Raw genomic sequence first — 18,626 nt, 5'->3', positions numbered from 1 at the left:
ATGTATGCATCAGCTGAAAGCTGAATAAATGAGCTTAACATTGATGTGTGGTTTGTTAGGATAGGACAATATTTGGTCGAGATGCAACTATTTGAAAATCTGGAATCTGAGGGTGCAAAAAAATTAAAATATTGAGAAAATTGCCTTAAAAGTTGTCCAAATGAAGTCCTTAGCAATGCATATTACTAATCAAAAATTAAGTTTTGATATATTTATGGTAGGAAATTTACAAAATATCTTCATGGAACATGATCTTACTTAATATCCTAATGATTTTTGGCATAAAAGAAAATCAATAATTCTGACCCAAACAATGTATTGTTGGCTATTGCTACAAATATACCCGTGCTACTTATGACTGGTTTTGTGGTCCAGGGTCACAAATGATTTCTGAAGGATCATGTGACACCGAAGACTCAATAATGTAATGGCTGCTAAACTCAGTAAATGGCTGCTGAAAATTAAGCATTGCCATTTTTTTCAGGCTCCTATGTATATGTTCAGTTATTTCGATTAAATGGCAATAAAAAGAACCTATTCATTGCCATTAAAGTGAAATTACTGAACCTACACCTACGAGCCTGATAAAAAATGCTAATTTTAGAAGAACATTTCAGAAGGCACTTTTTAAAAGGAACTCTTCATGTGTATGTACTTACAGTGATTTGACTCAAGAAAGTGAGTGGAAGACATTCATTATGAGAGCTTTGAGAATTGGCATTTGGGACAAAGACCATGTAGCTGGAGATTAACAGTTTAATTATAAGAAAGTGTGCAGAAATGCAGTCCAATGATGGGACTAGCAATGGGAGTGCCAACAGTGCAGCTCACATTTACCTCCTGGATACTGCAGTCAAACATGAACACCTGCTAGCAACCAACAGCGCAGCAACCTGGCAACCTTCAGCAATTAAATTTCTGCGTGCTAAAACTGTCCTACGTTTCTTGATGTGGAGCATTGTGCTAGTCTCGTTTGACCTTGAAGCTGATGAGTTTCTTTCAAATGTGCTGTATATTGTGAGTAGATAATGTTAGAACAGATGCTTGGCTGGATTTGTCTGTTTTTACACAAGCTAACAAGGTTAAATTTCAAAACAAGACTCACACAGATCTCACTGAAGGCGAATTTACTGTGGATATTGATCCGAACGGCTCAAAGGTGAAGATTTAGAAGTTGCCGGCAGTTCTGTCATGAAATATTAAAAAGCCAATTTGAGCTCTTAATTAAGATTATGATTAGGCCTGTAGCGTCTGGACCAATCAAACACACAATTTTTCATTTGATTTAACAAATCAGTTATTCATTAGATTAACAAATCGTCACAGTCCCCTCACCCAATAAACTGGATGCCAGGATGTCTGCAACGACACCAGGCCCCCCCCTGGTACCCATGGCAACCACGACACCTCTGCTAGACCAGATCCATTTACGACCTAATGGCATGTTGAGAATTACCCCTCTCACTACAATTTCCATAGGAAAGACACAGTGCACAGTAGAAATGGACTCTTCGCTAATTAATTTAACCCTTTCCTATACCAACTGTATGCGTGGACTAGTTTAAGTGTTTATGTAGTATGTTAGACTAGTTTAAGTGTTTATGTAGTTAATAAAGTCTTACTTGTATCACACTTGACGTTGGTCATTGTTTGCTCATAACTGCAGATTTATGCTACAGGCTCTGTGTAGAGTTGTACAGTAAGAAAGTTATTTCCCTTAACCAGGAAATTAACGTTCTTAGAATTGACAGACAGTTGACCCTGAGAGGTCAAGTAAATATCTACAGCGGATCTAAATATTTATAATTAATTATAACTAGTTATGATTAATTATTCATATTTCCCCATGAATGAGCTGATTCGCTACAGGCCTGACAGCGTGTTTACACAAATAATAATGGAAGCGTAATCAATCTTGATTTTTGACCTGACGACTTTGCTGTGCAACCGTACCACCTTAAAGTTTTGTTTTAGTTGCTTCAATATGCCAAATAACATCTCAGAAACAGCGGGGAACTGCCGTCAGCTGTTGCATGACTCCATTATGATCTCCGATCTGTCTCTGGCTGCATCCCATACAACACATCTAATTTGCGCTCCTTCCAAATATGAAACAGGAAAATGAATTGGTTTACGAGATGGAGGTCATCCAGGTCTCTGGAGTTTACCGCTCATGCTCCTTGTAAACCACCCCACTACAAATGAATTTCTGCAGTAAGCAGTACAAATATTACATGGATGATTTCATTCATTAGTCTCAAATTGGCTTACCCAGAACTCCCTTCTTTACACTCCCATAGCTGATGTGAGGTGGTATTAAAAACATGGCACATCTGTCGGCCCGATTTAATACTTCCTTCAACACTTTCAAAGGGGAACTCCAAAGAGTTTAGGCTCGGCAGAGCTCGCCGTGTGATTACAGACCTCTGTGCTGGCGGAGTGTGAGGAGATGCTGCTGTTTTCAAGCTGTCATCTAGAGACATGATGGAAATTAGTTCACGGTTTCCATCCATCATTACCCTGTACATATACATCCGCATTGCCTGCACCTCCTATGCTGTATGGTTTGACCCTTTTGCCCTTTCTCCAATTGAATCTGGAAAATGCATTTGCAGCAGCAGACGGAGCGGAAAATGGGTTTACCCGTGACTCCCGAGCACTAAGTGGAATTTTATTTTTTTTCTTTAACCAGTGAATGTTTTTATTTTTTGTGTGTATGCATTGTGATCATTGTTATTCTTATATAATGTTCTTTCCCATTTGTGTTACAACTCGTCTCATTTTGTCATTGAAAATGATCGCAGAACTCGTATTTGTATGTGCTGCCTGCCACATTATGTTTGATATCTGCCGCCGTCCTGCCCTATTGTGCTACACATTTAATTTGGATAAGGCATCGTGGGGCTAGTCTAAACGGCAAGTCTCAACAGGAACAGAGACTGCGGAGGGTAAATTGTTATTTCAGCACTGAGGGAGGAGAGAGATTTTCGAGCGGAGAATCAGATCTGCTTAAAATGAAGAAGAGGAAAAAAGAAAATAATGAAAAAAGAAATTGAGAGAGAATGGAATGGCGAGAGAAAGTTAGGCTTATCTGTCCGCAGCAGCAGGCTTGAGCACACAGCGTAACGGCACGTCGCTGTTTGCTCCCGAGACCTGCCGGGGTTTAAGTGATATCAGCTGTCTCAGGGTCAGAGTTCCGCCGCTTTTTTGTGGTCATTTTCCAAATCCCTAAAAGAGCCGGTATTGCCAGATAGAAGCACTGCCAAGAAAGGACCAGTGAACAGATACAGTGGCAAGACAATGTCCTTTCTTGTGGTCTCGGAGCTACTGTGGCGTCAACATTATCTGTGATTGTGTGGAAAGAACTGCACTGTGGGTGACTTCAATGCAGTCTCTAGAAGAAATTGTTTCCAAGGCTACTGCAAAACTTAAAGTGACGTGAACACTGGCACCTGGGAATTAAAAGACACAGTCTAACATCAGTAATCAGCCCCTGTGTTAGCTGTGTCACAATCAGTTGTTACATAGACATAGACCTTCAGCAAATTTCACATTTCAAATGTAAATGTATATTAGGATTAGGAACCCTTATAATAAATACCATAGGATTAACATCAATCCTATTAATCCATTATTAACAACTATCACTTACAAAAACAAAGAAAAAAAACAAAATACTATGATGGTATCAGATGCCAATATACTTTGATACCATGGCTATGAAATTCATTTATTTTATTCAAGTTCATTTTAGTTTTTTTTTTTTTAATGCCATAGTATAACCATAACATATACTGCCATCACATAAAAAAAAATAAAAAAAAAACTGTCCAGTGATAGTATCAGATGCCAATATCATGGTACTATGATTATTTAATTTTATGCTATGGTTTTACATTAGCTGAGTAGAAAAAAATAACAATTTAAGTGTATATTACAAATTAATTATTACTAAGTTGAAAGAAATTGATTGCTCGCAATTAGTATAGCTTGGTAAAAAGACATCATTTCACAATCATCCTTCGTCTATAGTGCATACATATTTTATTGTAACAATTTCTTCTCAAGTGGGACGAGCCGCCTGAGAACGACAGCGAGGCTATCGGTACGCACAGTCATTACCACATTCAAAACACTGTACTTGAGCACTGTGCTTTCTTGCACAATGTGATTCCAGCTCTGCAATGAGGCAATTACAAAAGCAGACAGTTATTCTTCCTCTCGCAGCACGAATAGATTCAGTTCTAAAAGCACACCGTGTCCTGTATATTACTGCTCCGGGGTTGGGGGCCCGGCCTGCTGGGTGAAAGTTATAGCAATGATAGCTTGTTGAGATGCAGGCGGGAAAAAAAAGTAATTTGTGTGTTTTCGCAGCCACTGATTCTGCCTCCTGTGTCTTGTTTCTTCCAGGAGAGATCTGTGCATTTAAGATTCATGGGCAGGAGGCCCCGTTTGAAGCTGAGGTGTTGAACAGGACATCTGGTGAAGGGGTGCTGAGGGCCCGGGGTCCCATAGACTGCGAGCAGCAGAAGGAGTACACCTTCATTATCCAGGCCTATGACTGTGGAGCCAGCCCTAGTGGAGCTAACTGGAAAAAGAGCCACAAGTAAGTAGAAGAGACCTTAGTTGATCTGGTGTGGTGTAGTTTATTTCCGCTGCTTCAAATGGAAGTCCACTGGTGTTCTGTGAAGGATCTGCAAATTGATTGACTGATTTTTGTTTTAATTGATAAGAAGCACCAACATTTAATTTTACTAATTAATCAACAGATTTTAGGAAAGTCTTTTCTCACTTAAATTGCAACATATCTCACAGTTGTTCATGCAATTGTTCTTAATTAGTTAATAGTTGGATTATTTAGATTAATTAGCTAAAAGTTGCAGTTCAGTTCATTTCATTAAAAAAATCAGAGCAGTCAAGCTAAATTATGGATTGGTAATAAAAGAATGAAAAAATATGTGAAGTTAGTGACATTCAGGATGTTATGTGGTCCACACTTTTTGTTTTACTCTAGAAGTGGTAGGTCATCTGGAAAATGTTGGTCAAAAGTTGCAGTTCAGTTCATTTCATTAAAAAAATCAGAGCAGTCAAGCTAAATTATGGATTGGTAATAAAAGAATGAAAAAATATGTGAAGTTAGTGACATTCAGGATGTTATGTGGTCCACAATTTTTGTTTTACTCTAGAAGTGGTAGGTCATCTGGAAAATGTTGGTCTAGTGGTTAAAGTATTGTAGGTCATTTTGCATAAAAGCTACAAGACTCTTAGTAGAAGTTGCAATTTACAAGCAAGAGAAGCAATCGTCTCTGTGATGTGGACTGTAAGTTAAGGGACTGGTGTCCTGCTGTGCAGTTGATCCATTTGTTTAATTCATCATCTAATTATCGAAGTTAAAAGCAGAATAAAGCTTTGCCACATTTGTGGAAGCTTTTGAGGCAGAAGAGCCATGAGGAAACCAACTGCTGTGCTGACAGCTAACCAGTCTAGTGTTTCATTTGGAGTAATTGTGGGGTTGTTGGACTTTATTTTTTATTTATTTTATTAATGTGATATTCCAATGTACTTGTAAGCACTTTAACAAAATTGTGGATCACCTTACACCTTACATTACTGCAAAACTACTAAAATAATTTTTTTTTTCAGTAGTGTACAAATTAGCCTTAAGGCTAGAATACACCAAGACTTTTAAATTTCGTCATATTTTTAAAACGCATTTTCCCATGAACAATGGTTACAGAGGAAAAACTAGACAGGACTACAAGACTTTCAAGTCGTTCTGAACACAACAAACTCACACAGAGACATGCGTCTTGTTGCTAGAAAGTCACATGACCAATAAAAGCAATGTTTCTTCTAAAATCGGCATATAACATCAAATGGAATCATATAGTCTGCACCTATCATACAATACATGATTTTCTGTGAATTCTGTCAACTCCTGAGTGTTCAAAATTTGCAGATTTATTCTGACTTTCAAGCAATAGCATTGACTTGTCCAGACTACAGATCGTCAGCAAAATGTGTAATATATTCTATAGCCTTTAGTTTGTGTTATAAAGCATCTTTATATATTATGGGAAATAAATCTATAATTTTGCCAGACTGCTGTTTTCTTCCATATTTCATTGAAAGGAATTAAATTGCTCCTTTTTTAAGGTAATGAAGCAATTGTTTGCTAGCTGAAGTGTTGGTCTGAACACTTACACTGACTGATTGAAGTGAGACAACAGAAACACTTCATCACAAATTAATACTAGCACAATCAGTTAATTCACTGTTATGAGCTGATTAATCAGTTGATTAATTCATTGTTGGTGCTTTTTGTTAATTATAATTATTTTATGTAGATCTATTTTATTATTATTATTTTAATCAGCCAGTAAAGCTCTAGAACAGTTCAAGTTTTAACTATAAAGATTACTACTGTATAATGATACCAATATAGAGTCCACACCAACGGACGATAACATTCTGTTTATTATGAGCGCAGGTTGCTATTATGTCACCTGCCGATGTATATGAAGTCAAGTAGATTCTGATTGGTCAATGTTTTTAGCATTGGAGAAAATCGTTCCAATTATGTCATTACCATTAGCCTATAGCTGTGGTGTGGACTTTGCTATTTTCATGCAATTAGAATGATAACTAAAACTTTATAGTTATAGTTACTATGGCTGGGTAAAAAATATTGATTTCTTGATTTGAATCGATTCTCATTTTTACGAAATGATATTGATTCTTAATCGATTAGTCTGTTTTCAGTTAATAAACGGAACATTGAAGCGCACCTCCCATCCAATAAATACTGTAGCAATAAGCTGTGTGCTTCGTTACTTTTTCAAATTATGTCCATTTTATTACAATATTCAAAAAAAAATGCCATTTTGGCACTGTTTAATGTGGAGGGACGGAACACTGTAGTGCCTCAGTTCCAAGAGAATCGATACTGAATTGAATCGAAATCGGATTCGGATTCGGAATCAAAATGAATTGCAAGCTTGTGAAGCATAATTGAATCAAATCGTGAAATTTGTGTCAAAACCCAGCCCTAATAGTTATTGTTATAGTTATCATCCTTGGTGTAAACCGTGGTGAAGTTTGCACTCCTCGCCTCAAATCTCAAATCAGAGTGAAGTTTAGTGTACCGTCCAGCATTCTTTCGCTCTCTCCTTCCCTTGTTCTTTTTTTCTCTCTCTGTCCCTGGCGGCACTCCAGCATATGAGTTGGTTACAGACACACATACACACTCATATGCTTGCACACATTTCTACACACCCAGCCCTGGCTGGCCCTGCATTGATGACCCATCAAGATGTTTACAAAGTTGCCTGAAGCTCCATATGTGCCCGACAATCTCTCTTACAATAGCAGCTCGCTGCAGCTGGAACACAGCTCTGATGAAGTGCAGGAGAGAGCCGTGCTTCAGGCACCCACTGCTGTGTGTGTGTGTGAGAGAGAGAGAGCGAGAGAGAGAGATGAAGAAGTGCTTTTGTTTTCACAGCTTGGCTCGTTCTGATGAATGTCTCTTGACACCGCGATAGTGAGGGGTGTGTGCGAACACGTGCACGCAAGAGAGATCGCCAAGTACAGGATCTCAGCGGGATAATCTAAATGCAGGTCCCATTAACTTAATGTCTCCATTTAGGAAGACGTATGTCAACACGTGAATTTATGTTTCTGTCAAAGAAGGTCACAGCTGGTTTGACTGAACGGCAGACACTGAGCTGGACTTCTTTAAGATTTGATGTGAGCTCTGTGCACCACAATGCAACTTTCTCAGCTCTTTTTCAGGCTAGTTACCATACAAATGATTTGGGGTTGGAAAGGAGATATAGATTTAAATAGGCTATGAATATGACTGCAATCTTCATTTCATGTGTGATGTGATCAATTTCTTGGTATAAAATGTTTTAAATGAAACTGAAGTTTAAAAAAAAAGATTATGCATGTGTATATATAGTTGTATTGGTTTAGTTTGACTAATTTAAAATTTTCTCAAGTTAAACTAAACCTGCACCTTCAGCCTACGTTCTCAGATATTCATTTGTTTTTTTTTGTTTTTTTGTGTATTGTCAGATTCATTCTTAGCAATGATTGTATTTGCAGACATATTGCAGGCAAAAGCTTCATCTGTGTTTGTGTCGGTGTGCCAAATGCAGCTTGATAAACAACAGCTTAATGTTTGATGAGTCATTTTATTGTGATGAAACGTCAGGTAGGTAAACAATGCCATCTATTCTGCCTGCTGCACCACACATTAGTCTTGTTATCAAGTAAACATATAATTTTTTTTTTAAATTAGATTAATTTAACCAGGAAATTTTTGCAGCCATTTTTGCAGTTGATTGATTGGTGGGTGTCTATGGATGTTTTCATCAATTTTCCACTTTTTTCTTTGGGAATTTCCCCAGACATGGTACAGACTGTTTTTAATTTCATGTGACGTACTATTTCTTCATCAACTTAAATATGTACAGTCAGTCCGGCCTTGTGTGGTCTCAGAGCAGTGCTCAGAGAACTTCTTTCTGTCTTCATTAATTTTTCTAACGTGTAAAGCTATTCGCAGTTCACTCGCACAGTTCAGAGTTGTTATAACTGTGTGTCTTAAGTCTATTAGCACCTCTGTTCTATAAAATTAACATCTCTTCTGTTCCTCACCCTGATTGGTTGTTCTCTGTCCGTCCCTCTGGTTCTGTTGCAGGGCGGTGGTTCATATCCAGGTGGATGATGTAAATGAGTTCTCTCCAGTGTTCAGGGAGCCATTATATCGTGCCACTGTTACAGAGGGCAAGATCTATGACAGCATACTGCAAGTTGAGGCCTGGGATCAGGACTGCTCTCCGCAGTACAGCCAGATCTGCAACTATGAGATCGTTACACAGGATACACCTTTTGCTATTGATCGAAATGGTAAGTCTTAGATTCAGACGTGTGAAAGAACACAAATTACGTACTACAAAGTATGAATTTTGTGTCAAAATTTGTTAAATAAATAACCTTTCAAAGAAATTGAAATAACCTCAAAATTAATTAACCTTTTGAAGAAATTGATTATAACTGTAGACTTCACTTAATATATTTTTGTGAATTTAGTTTGATGTCTTTTTTGCTTTAGTTTTCTTTCTTTTTTTTATAAAAAATAATTTCCTTGGACACATCTTGACTAAATATTCAGTTAAAGGGGTCATATGAGGATGCTAAAAATAACATTTTGTGTATTTGGTGTAATGCAATGTGTTTACGTGGTTTAAGGTAAAAATATATATATATATTATTTTCCACATACCGCACATTATTGTTACTGTGTAACACAGTGTCTCCACGGCGGCGGCAACAATACAAGCGGCAACCTTCCGGTCTCTCTCTTGAAACCAACACGGAAGTGACTTAAACTGCAATTCATCGACTGTCCGCTAGAGACTGGCTCAAAAAGGGAATCAGTCCCATAGACTCCCCATGTTAAAATGCCCAACTTTACAGCAGAAAAAAATGTTTACAGCCTGTTAAAAAAAGTGGTTTTGGTCTATATAGCTAATTTTGCGCTTTCGTGAAGCCAACACGGAAGTGACTAAAACTGCAATTAATCGACTCCCCAAAAGGGAGTCAGTCCCATAGACTCCCCATGTTAAAATGCCCAACTTTACAGCAGAAAAAAATGTTTACAGCCTGTTACAAAAAGTGGTTTTGGTCTATATAGTGAGGGGGTGAATTTTTTTTATAACTCATCCGTTTAAATTATATTGAGCCTTAAAGTTCTGCATAATTAAGGGCGTGGCCACTTGAGTGATTGCTCAAGGTGGATTGCTGCTTCTGTCGCCACCATCATGCAAGGCGGGCGTGGTTTCAGCAACTAGCTCCACCCACGTCCCGCCTTTTTGCCCATTTTTGAACATTTGGCCGGTGTTATGCAAATCTTCCAACACAGTGATGTAGATTTGTGGGGGCGTGTTTGAATGAGGCGTTTTAGGAAGGCATGGTTGAGTCTTAACTTTTAGAAAGAATATCTCTTTGGGTTTCAGACTTTAATCTTTGCGACTTTATGGATCTTATCTATGCACGGACAGCTTGTAACACCCCAAAGAGAAAGGAAAACATGAAATCACATCATATGACCCCTTTAAACAGAAACTTACACTCCTGTTTAAAATTTTGAAGTAAAAGATTATGCATTAATATTATAATATTGTTTTTCAATTTGTAGTTTTTAAATGTTTTTCATTGTTGATCAAATAAATGCAGCCTTGATGAGCACAAAAGACTTAAAAAAAAACTCATTAACTTTTTTTTTTTTGTGACTGTTGATCAAGTTCACCAATCATTAACAGTGGTTATAATTAAATTACATTATTGCTTTATTTTTAGATTTAAAGGAAACTACTTACGGCTTTTAAATATAAGGTATATAATTTATTTTAGACTTTCAAAGTAAGGAGTAAGAAGTAAAATGTTTGATTTTGTTTTTAACATGTTTTTGAGTAAGAGTACATGTATTTACTTTCAATATTGCTTGTTACAAAATACCCAAAATATTACTTGAGGAACAATTCCTGATGTACTTTCCACCCCATTTCTGTTGTGGCTGGGCTGTCTTTCTTTCTACCTGTCTTTCTCACAGTTTTTTTCATTGCATAAATCTTATGAAAGTGATAAGGACAAATCATTTTCTCACTTCTGTACTTCACCTGTGATTTCTCTCTTGGGTGAAGATGATTGAATTTGATTTGTTTTAGCTTCCGTTTTCTGTATTCATCATTCACCAGTGCAGAATTTATGTCTTATTTGGTTATCGTTGAATGCATGAGTGAATTAAACGGCTCATTGGCCATCTGGACGGTCAGAGCTCCAATCTTTGACACTTTCGGGCACGTTCGAGACGACTCTGTGGTGCTGGAGGGACCGGAGCTCACGAATCACATTCGCCACGCTGCCGCAGATCAGACACCCGTCTCTCCGCTGTGGCTGTCTGCCTCCCTCTCATATTTTCTGGTGGGGTGTCAGCTGTCTCAAAGAGCTGCAGTCTCTTTCAGGGCTCACGTCGAACTCAGAGCTCCTGTCTCATTCGCTTCCTCCTGCCGCTTTGGGCCCTGCCAGCGTCTGCAGTGCGCCTGGCACTGACATTGCTTGGTTAGTGCCAGGCGAGAGCTGAGTGATGCATGGGCCGCCCGAGTGGATTTTGTTCTGAGTGCTTTTGGCTTCATCATTTACTGTGTATCAGAGGGCAGAGTGAGTTATTAAATACAACAGGCCCACTGGCACTGTGTTCTCTGGTCCAGAGAGAGGAGGAGGAAGAGGAGGGGACGAACGAGAATGAGATCAGGAGAAAGAAGAGAGAAGTACAGAGAGAATGATAAATAGTTTGAGTATAGAAACATGCACTAGTGATGTTAAGTAGGAGGGAGAAAGCTCGGTTTGTGTTGGTGGTGGTACCACATGATTCATTTTGAAACCTGAGGTAATTTACTAAAGATCTTCTTTGAGATTTCATTGTTTTTGTGCACCCAAAAACTATGAGAGGAAAATATTCCTAACATTGTTTAATTTTTTTTAAGCAAAGAGACGGCGTGAATGAAACGAGACACAAAGAGGCAATATTTGACACAGACATTTTATTTGATACTCACTTCTGAATGGAATTCGTTGAGAGAAAAGGAGAGGGACAGATACGAATAGGAAGAGAGACAGAAATATAAAAACAGAAAAAGAGTGAGAATGTGAGAAATAAAACGGGGTTTAGATTGAATTTACACCATCAGTAGCACTAAAATGCTAGAGGCCATTAAACATGTGTTCTTTGTTCTTTATGATTTTATTCTAAAAGAACAGAAATTCAAACACATGCTGAGGCACATGCTTAAAGTTTCAATCAGAAGTGTCATGTCTATTCAAACTGAGGCACGCGCCCCCTCAGATTTTGAATGCAACTATCAAGAAAGTGTCTATGATAATTATGGTGCGTGATTTATTATAGATAAAGAAAAGTGTGGAACGTTGTGGCAGAATTGACTTGTCTAAATTGTCTAAATCATTCCAATCTATTTGTACATTCCGCATATTATTTGCTTTTAACTTGAAAATTCCATTATCAACCCTCATGACTTTTTTACTGTGGAACACTAAAGAAGACATTTTAAAGTGTTTTTAAACAGTTTTTGCCAATACAGTAAACATTAATATGGTTCAAAACAATTTTGGACCCTGTTAAATTTCACTGTATGGACAAAAACACTGAGAGATTTTTGTTCCATATAGACGAAAAGTCATATAAGTTTATAATGAAATAAAGGTGATTTGTTTCACCTTTTTAAACCACTGTGTCCCTTTAAGCTGCTCTTTTCATTCAACAAAATGCATGGTTATCTGTGTAGCTTCTACGTTGAGCTGCAATTTTGCTTGGTTTATGAAAAACATAGATATTAATACATTAATTCAATAAAAATATCATTAATATATTAAAGGATGGGATAAGAAACCTGACAATCATTGCTTGCCACTTTTTCCGCTTGCTCCACAAAAGGGCTTTTCACACTGTGCCTAACCCCAAGTCATCATTCTATTGTCTAAATCCATTCAGGAAAAACTTGATACAGTCTGCAATATATAATACAAGGCTGCAAAGCTAGAGCCATTATATAAACAGGTCGCATGCTGCATTCACACAACAAAAAATATGCAAATAAGAACGTTAACCCAGGGTTTAGGCATGTACAGTGTGAAACATCAGCTTATGAATACCCAGGGTTAATTGTTAACCCTGGGTAAATTATGAGCAGCGTGAAACGTGAAGCAAGCTAACCCACGATTCTGCTAACCCAGGGTTTAGAATGAACCAGGGTTAATTATTTCAAATATGAAAAGCCTTCAAATAAACCGAGACGGCCATTTGTGCCCCCTCATTAAAAGATGCATGATGCCCCGGTTTGAACTTCACATGCAGAAACATAGACAAGTTGAGGGTTTTCATCGTCTCACCCTCTTTGTCTCATATTCTGTTGTCATACTCCTGTTTTGATCTGTGCCGCACAGACAGAGGCCCATTGATAACTCACTGGAGGAGAACTGTTCCTTTTAAAACCCCCTGCTCTTAATCATGCCGCCTGACATTAGTTGCTGTAATCAGCTGCAACAACTGAACTGGCTGTCTTACACACACACACACACACACACACACACACCCCTCTTCCTTCCTTCCACATACCTGTGTTTGTTGAAGTATGGCTTTGAGGGTATTTCAAGCCACACTTCAGCTTTGTGGCTCCGAGGATTGGTGCAGACTTGGTCTGGGAGCCCAGAGCGACTGACCTCTATTCCTCAATGCTGTCTCCTTGACAGCACGGCTGGTCTCATTGAAATGCAGCCAGCAGGTAAAAATAACCACAGGCCTACGGACTTGTGAGAGCATCAAATCACTAGCTGTTAGTTCAGCCTCATATGAACTCTGTCACCACAGAGTGCGTCCAGACTCATCGCCATACACCAAACATCAACCCCAAAGCCGCCTTTAGCAACTGTGGGCGCTAAATGCTAAATTACACACATCAGTCCTGTGACAAAAAGCACTCATTACTCAAGTGACAGGTGCCAGGTGCCAGGTAGAAGATCCATGTCATTGTGGTTCTTTAACCTGGAGCTCTGCAAGTGTACAGTCTGTGGTTTACTGACTTTTTTCAACCAACAGTGCCAGGCTGGCACTTCTCGAACTGCTGACCAGGAAGAATACTCATCCCTACAAAAAAAAGCTTTTAGAGCATGGTCTGGCTTTCTGCCAGAGGTTAGAAAGTCAGAATGTACCTTTAGCACTTAGCTGATAAAGAATGACTCATACAACAATGTCAGATCTGTACATCGTGTCTGTGCAGAGGTCCATGTTAGTAATGATTGATTATGTTATATATGTCTTGATTGAAGGAAAGTGCATCTTTCTTAGTGGAAGCAGAAACCGTTTCCAAGTATATACAACATGTTGGTTCGTTACTGTGCTTCAGCGCTATAGTTTGTGGGTGTCTCTCTTGCTCAGTACGTGATCTAAAACATAGTGTTTAAATCAAATACTGATCAAGAGCTTTTCTTACCAGTTAGCACTATGCTAAACTGGTAGCTTAATGTGTCATTTGACTACTTGGATCTTCAGTAATATCATGTGAACACTAAAATTATATATGATTAAGAAAAAATACACTACTGTTCAAAAGTTTGGGCTCAGTAAGACTTTTAAGGAAATTAATAATTTTATTCAGCAAGGGTGCGTTCAATTGATAAAAAGTGACTGTATAGACATTTATAATGCTGCAAAGATTTATATTTAAAAAAATGCTGTTCTTGTAAACTTTCTATGAAACCTGAAAAAAGTATTACGGTTTTCACAAAAATATTAAGCAGCAACTCTTTTCAACATTGATGATACAATGTTTACAATGGGATACATGTTTATTATGCACCAAATCAGCAAATAAAATTATATCTGAAGGATCATGTGTCACTAATAATGGCTGCTGAAAATTCAGCTTTGCTATAAATGGGAAAAAAGTTACATTTAATATATTTTGAATTGCAATAATATTTAACAATATTACTGTTTTGATCAAATAAATGCAGCGTTGGTGAGCATAAGAGACTTAAAACATTAAAAAATAATACCCTTCACAATCACAATCATTGATTTTTAATCAGTACCCATAAAAGTTGGAATGGCTTTGTAGAGAAGGTGGATACATTTTTCAATGACACCAGAAATACAAATCCCATTTGTATTTGAAGAACAGAAGGTGGTTACTGTTTGTACTCTTTGTATTCTGAGTAAATCTGTATTCAAAGTACAAACTCAACATTTGTAGTTTTATTAACCATATGTCCCACCTACATTATTTTATTAGCCATGAATGCAGATAATAAACCACTATAAAGCCTTGTGAAATGCAAACTAGAGATTAGATGTAATTGTCTTTATCCTAATTAGCAGCACTGGAAACAGTTTTGCTGATATAATCTGTAATTGCTGAAACAGGGACACTTAGACTGTTGAAATTACTTTTGTGATTGAAAACATTTGGCCAGAGCCATTGTAAGGGAGCTTAATTATTGTTTAAAAGCATATGTTGGTGTAGTATCTCAGTCTGGCAGCTGCAACAATTAAGTTTTCTCTCTTAAGTTTTACTTTCCTCGTTCCACTTAGCATGTCTTTAATTTTATTTCGCAAATTCTCTCACAAGTAATGGGCTTGTTTTTTTCTCTTACATTTATTCTTCTCTCCAGGCAACATCAGGAACACAGAGCGACTGAGCTATGACAAACAGCAGCACTACAAAATCATGGTGACTGCTTACGATTGTGGCCAGAAAAGGGCGATGGAAAGTGTTCCGGTTCACATTGATGTCAAACCAGTGTGCAAACCTGGCTGGCAAGGTCAGTGGATACTTCAAATCTGTTACCTCAGCTTTCACTGTTGCTCCATTCCTGGCTTCTGCTATTCAAATTAGCTGCTTATTCTGATAAATTTTTTTACAAGCAGTGTACTATATGTACAGTATTGCTGTTATATTGTAATAGTAATGTAGATGTTTATTGCAATTCTTTTTTCACTGCTGATAGCTCAGGCAGCTGGCTCAAAAAAAATCTGTGGGTGTATGAAAAAAATAAAGATTTGAAATTATCATGCGGCAGTTGACTAACTACCATTGAAATGAATGGGAATGCTTATAGATAGCTTTCTCTAGGTTTTATTGACTTTCTTTAGTTCTTTCAAGGCCATGTCAGCTAACTGTATTTTCATTTTTAAATGCGTTATTTGTGTTGAGGAGTTCCTAGAAAATAGTAATTTTCTAGAAGAAGTGCCACTGTGAAATACAAAAGTAAATGGATGCAAATTTTCACAAGAAGAAAGAGCAAAATAGATAGTCATTGAAATTTATATATATATATATATATATATATATATATCTTGATATTCAGATAAAAACTTTCTCTATTCTCTTATCTTCCTCTGATCTCTAAGAGTCCCTGTCGATTCTCAAGTCAGCTTTTTTGACCTAAATCGTTCACCCAAAATGAAAATTCTGTCATCATTTAGTCACTAAAGTCACACAAAGCAGATATTTTGAAGAATGTTTCATCTGTTTTTGGCCAGAGAATAATAGTCAAGGGGGTTTAAAACAACTGTATGAAATATATAAAAAATACTTGAGGCATTTTTATAAATATCTCCTTGATGACGATGGCAAAAGAATTGTAATTCTCTAATTGACTTGAAGAGTTTGACCTGATTGATTCAAAATATGATTCAATAGAATGTTGTGTTAAAATCAGACATCACTACTACTCATTAACATTCCAAAAATAATTTAGGTGGATGTCAGGATTTTTGGTGAGTAATGACTTAAATTGCAGACTCGAGTTTCTATCTCTGCCTTACATCCACCCTCAACCTCCATCCGTGAAATGGTCAGTATTGTGACCCAGCGGAGTAGTCTGTTCTCAGCGACCTCTGTGATCCCTTGTTCTGTTCTCCTCTCATCTGTGGCATACACTGTTAGTGGTCTTAACTAGACAGATCAATATCCGAGGACTCCGTCTTCCCACAGGGACTGCAAAGCAGCTTCAGCCTACAGCTCATCCGCACACATTACACTGACCTCTCTGGAAGAGCCCAGTATTCCTTTAATATCTCATGCCTACATGACAAGGCAAACCAATGCATTTTACATAGGCTATGGTAATGGATTTTTTCTAAACAGTCAGTAGGCAGAGCTTTCAACATCATTAAATTGTAGAAAAAGACGAGGCAGCTTTTTTCACAGTTTACCTTCTTTCACACATCGATTGAGGCGTGGAAAATATCTGCAGATGAATTCAATTCACAGGCTTCAGTTGAGCCATTAAAATGCGGATGTCAGGGGCTAGAGAGACAAGACGCCTAATCACTGTCATCTAAAATTGTTTTTAGAGCGTGAAAAGAGGGGGAAAAAGCTTTAATTCTCTCTTCAGCCAGACAAACCCAAGTCCTTCTGAGAAGAAACAATGTAGCTACAGATAATCAATCTTGACAAAAGTCAAACTTTGTAAAACATTCAGCGGCTGTTTCAGCATAGTGGACACAATTTAAATAAATATCAAGACTTTGCATTATAGGTGTATTTTTATATATAAAAATGAATTATAATAAACTTGTTCCAAACCTGTATGACTTTCTTCTGTGGAACGCAAACAAAGAAATTGTAAAGAAGTTGAACTCTGCTTTTGTAACCAGGGGTTGTCAAATTCCAAAAAGCAACATTTAATTAATTTAAATATATATTTATTCATTCATACATTTACTTGTCCATTCTAATTTATTCTTTATTAATCACTGTATGGAAAAGTAGCATGACACATTTTTCCACACTTCTCGGTTTGTTCCATTGAATAAAATTAAAGGAATAGTCCACCCAAAATACCAATTAACTAAAAATTTACTCACCCTCAGGGCATCCAAGATGTAGATGAGTTTGTTTCTTCATCAGAATCAGTTTTGGGGAAATTCACCCATTGATCCTCTGCAGTGAATGGGTGCCGTCAGATTGAGAGTTCAAAGATCACAGTAATCCACATGACTCCAGTCCATCAATTTGTGTCTTGTGAAGTAAAAAGCTGCTTGTTTGTAAGAAACAAATCCATCATTAAGACACCTTTAAACTGTTGCTTCTGGCACTAGAATCCATAACAAACGCTTAATTCCTCCAGTGGAAAAAGTCGATGCCATTAGAAACCCACAGTCTGTTTTTACCTGTAAATGGTGCTTGATTTGTAAATCAAGATTTTTCTTTCCTGAATCAGAAAATATTATTTTTTCACTGGAGAAATATTATTATGGACTCGTAATTTAGCTGGAAGCAACAGTTTGAAGTTCAAAACATCTTAATAATGGATTTGTTTCTTACAAACACGCAGCTTTTTGCTTCACAAGACATTAATTGATGGACTGGAGTCATGTGGATTACTTGTGGAATATTGTGATGCTTTTATCAGCTGTTTGTACTCTTATTCTGACGGCACCCATTCACTGCAGAAGATCCATTGCTGAGCAAGTGATGTAATGCTAAATTTCTCCAAATCTCTTCTGATGAAAAAAGAAGCTCATCTACATCTTGGATAGCCTGATGGTGAGTAGATTTCCAGCAAATATTAATTGTTGGGTGAACTATTCTTTTAATAGTGGTTTGAGGGTGAGTAAATGATCTCAGAATTTTTTTTTTTTAATGAACTATCCCTTTAAGACACAGATCGTCTCTCTTACAAAATTCTCAGTTTTTAATTGAAGACAATTTTTCCATTTGAACTTTAATCCTAGGTGTTGTCAAACATCTCGTTGCTGTATTTTGTCTTCGTTCCTTCACACTTGTCAAGGTGACAACACAGAGAGTGTGAAACTGTTCTGAGAACAGTATCCTGATTGAACCAATTAGAGGGAGTCTGTTACACCTGTTTGTTAAAGGGGTCATATGATGGTTTTTTAAAGATCATTATTTTGTGTATTTGGTGTAACCGAATATGTTGACATACTTTAATGTTCAAAAAACGCATTATTTTTAAAATACTGTACATTATTGTAGGTCCTATATGCCCCGCCTCTCTCAAACGCTTCGTTTTCTACAAAG

At 37.3% G+C, this 18,626-nt stretch overlaps 1 protein-coding gene across 1 annotated transcript in view; it reads left to right on the top strand.

Moving 5' to 3' along the window:
• Nucleotides 1-18,626, top strand: part of LOC107738117 (calsyntenin-2-like) — a 231,176-nt gene that overhangs the window by 144,101 nt on the left and 68,449 nt on the right. Inside the window, exons 3-5 of the mRNA XM_016549805.1 lie at nt 4,411-4,606; nt 8,702-8,910; nt 15,250-15,399. Of these exons, the coding sequence (XP_016405291.1) occupies nt 4,411-4,606; nt 8,702-8,910; nt 15,250-15,399 (555 nt within the window). The remainder of the gene's footprint in view (nt 1-4,410; nt 4,607-8,701; nt 8,911-15,249; nt 15,400-18,626) is intronic.

Source organism: Sinocyclocheilus rhinocerous, unplaced genomic scaffold (assembly GCF_001515625.1).
Source record: "Sinocyclocheilus rhinocerous isolate Xijiao unplaced genomic scaffold, SAMN03320098_v1.1 scaffold254, whole genome shotgun sequence".
NCBI lineage: Eukaryota > Metazoa > Chordata > Actinopteri > Cypriniformes > Cyprinidae > Sinocyclocheilus > Sinocyclocheilus rhinocerous.
This window is presented reverse-complemented; position numbering and strand designations above follow the sequence as displayed.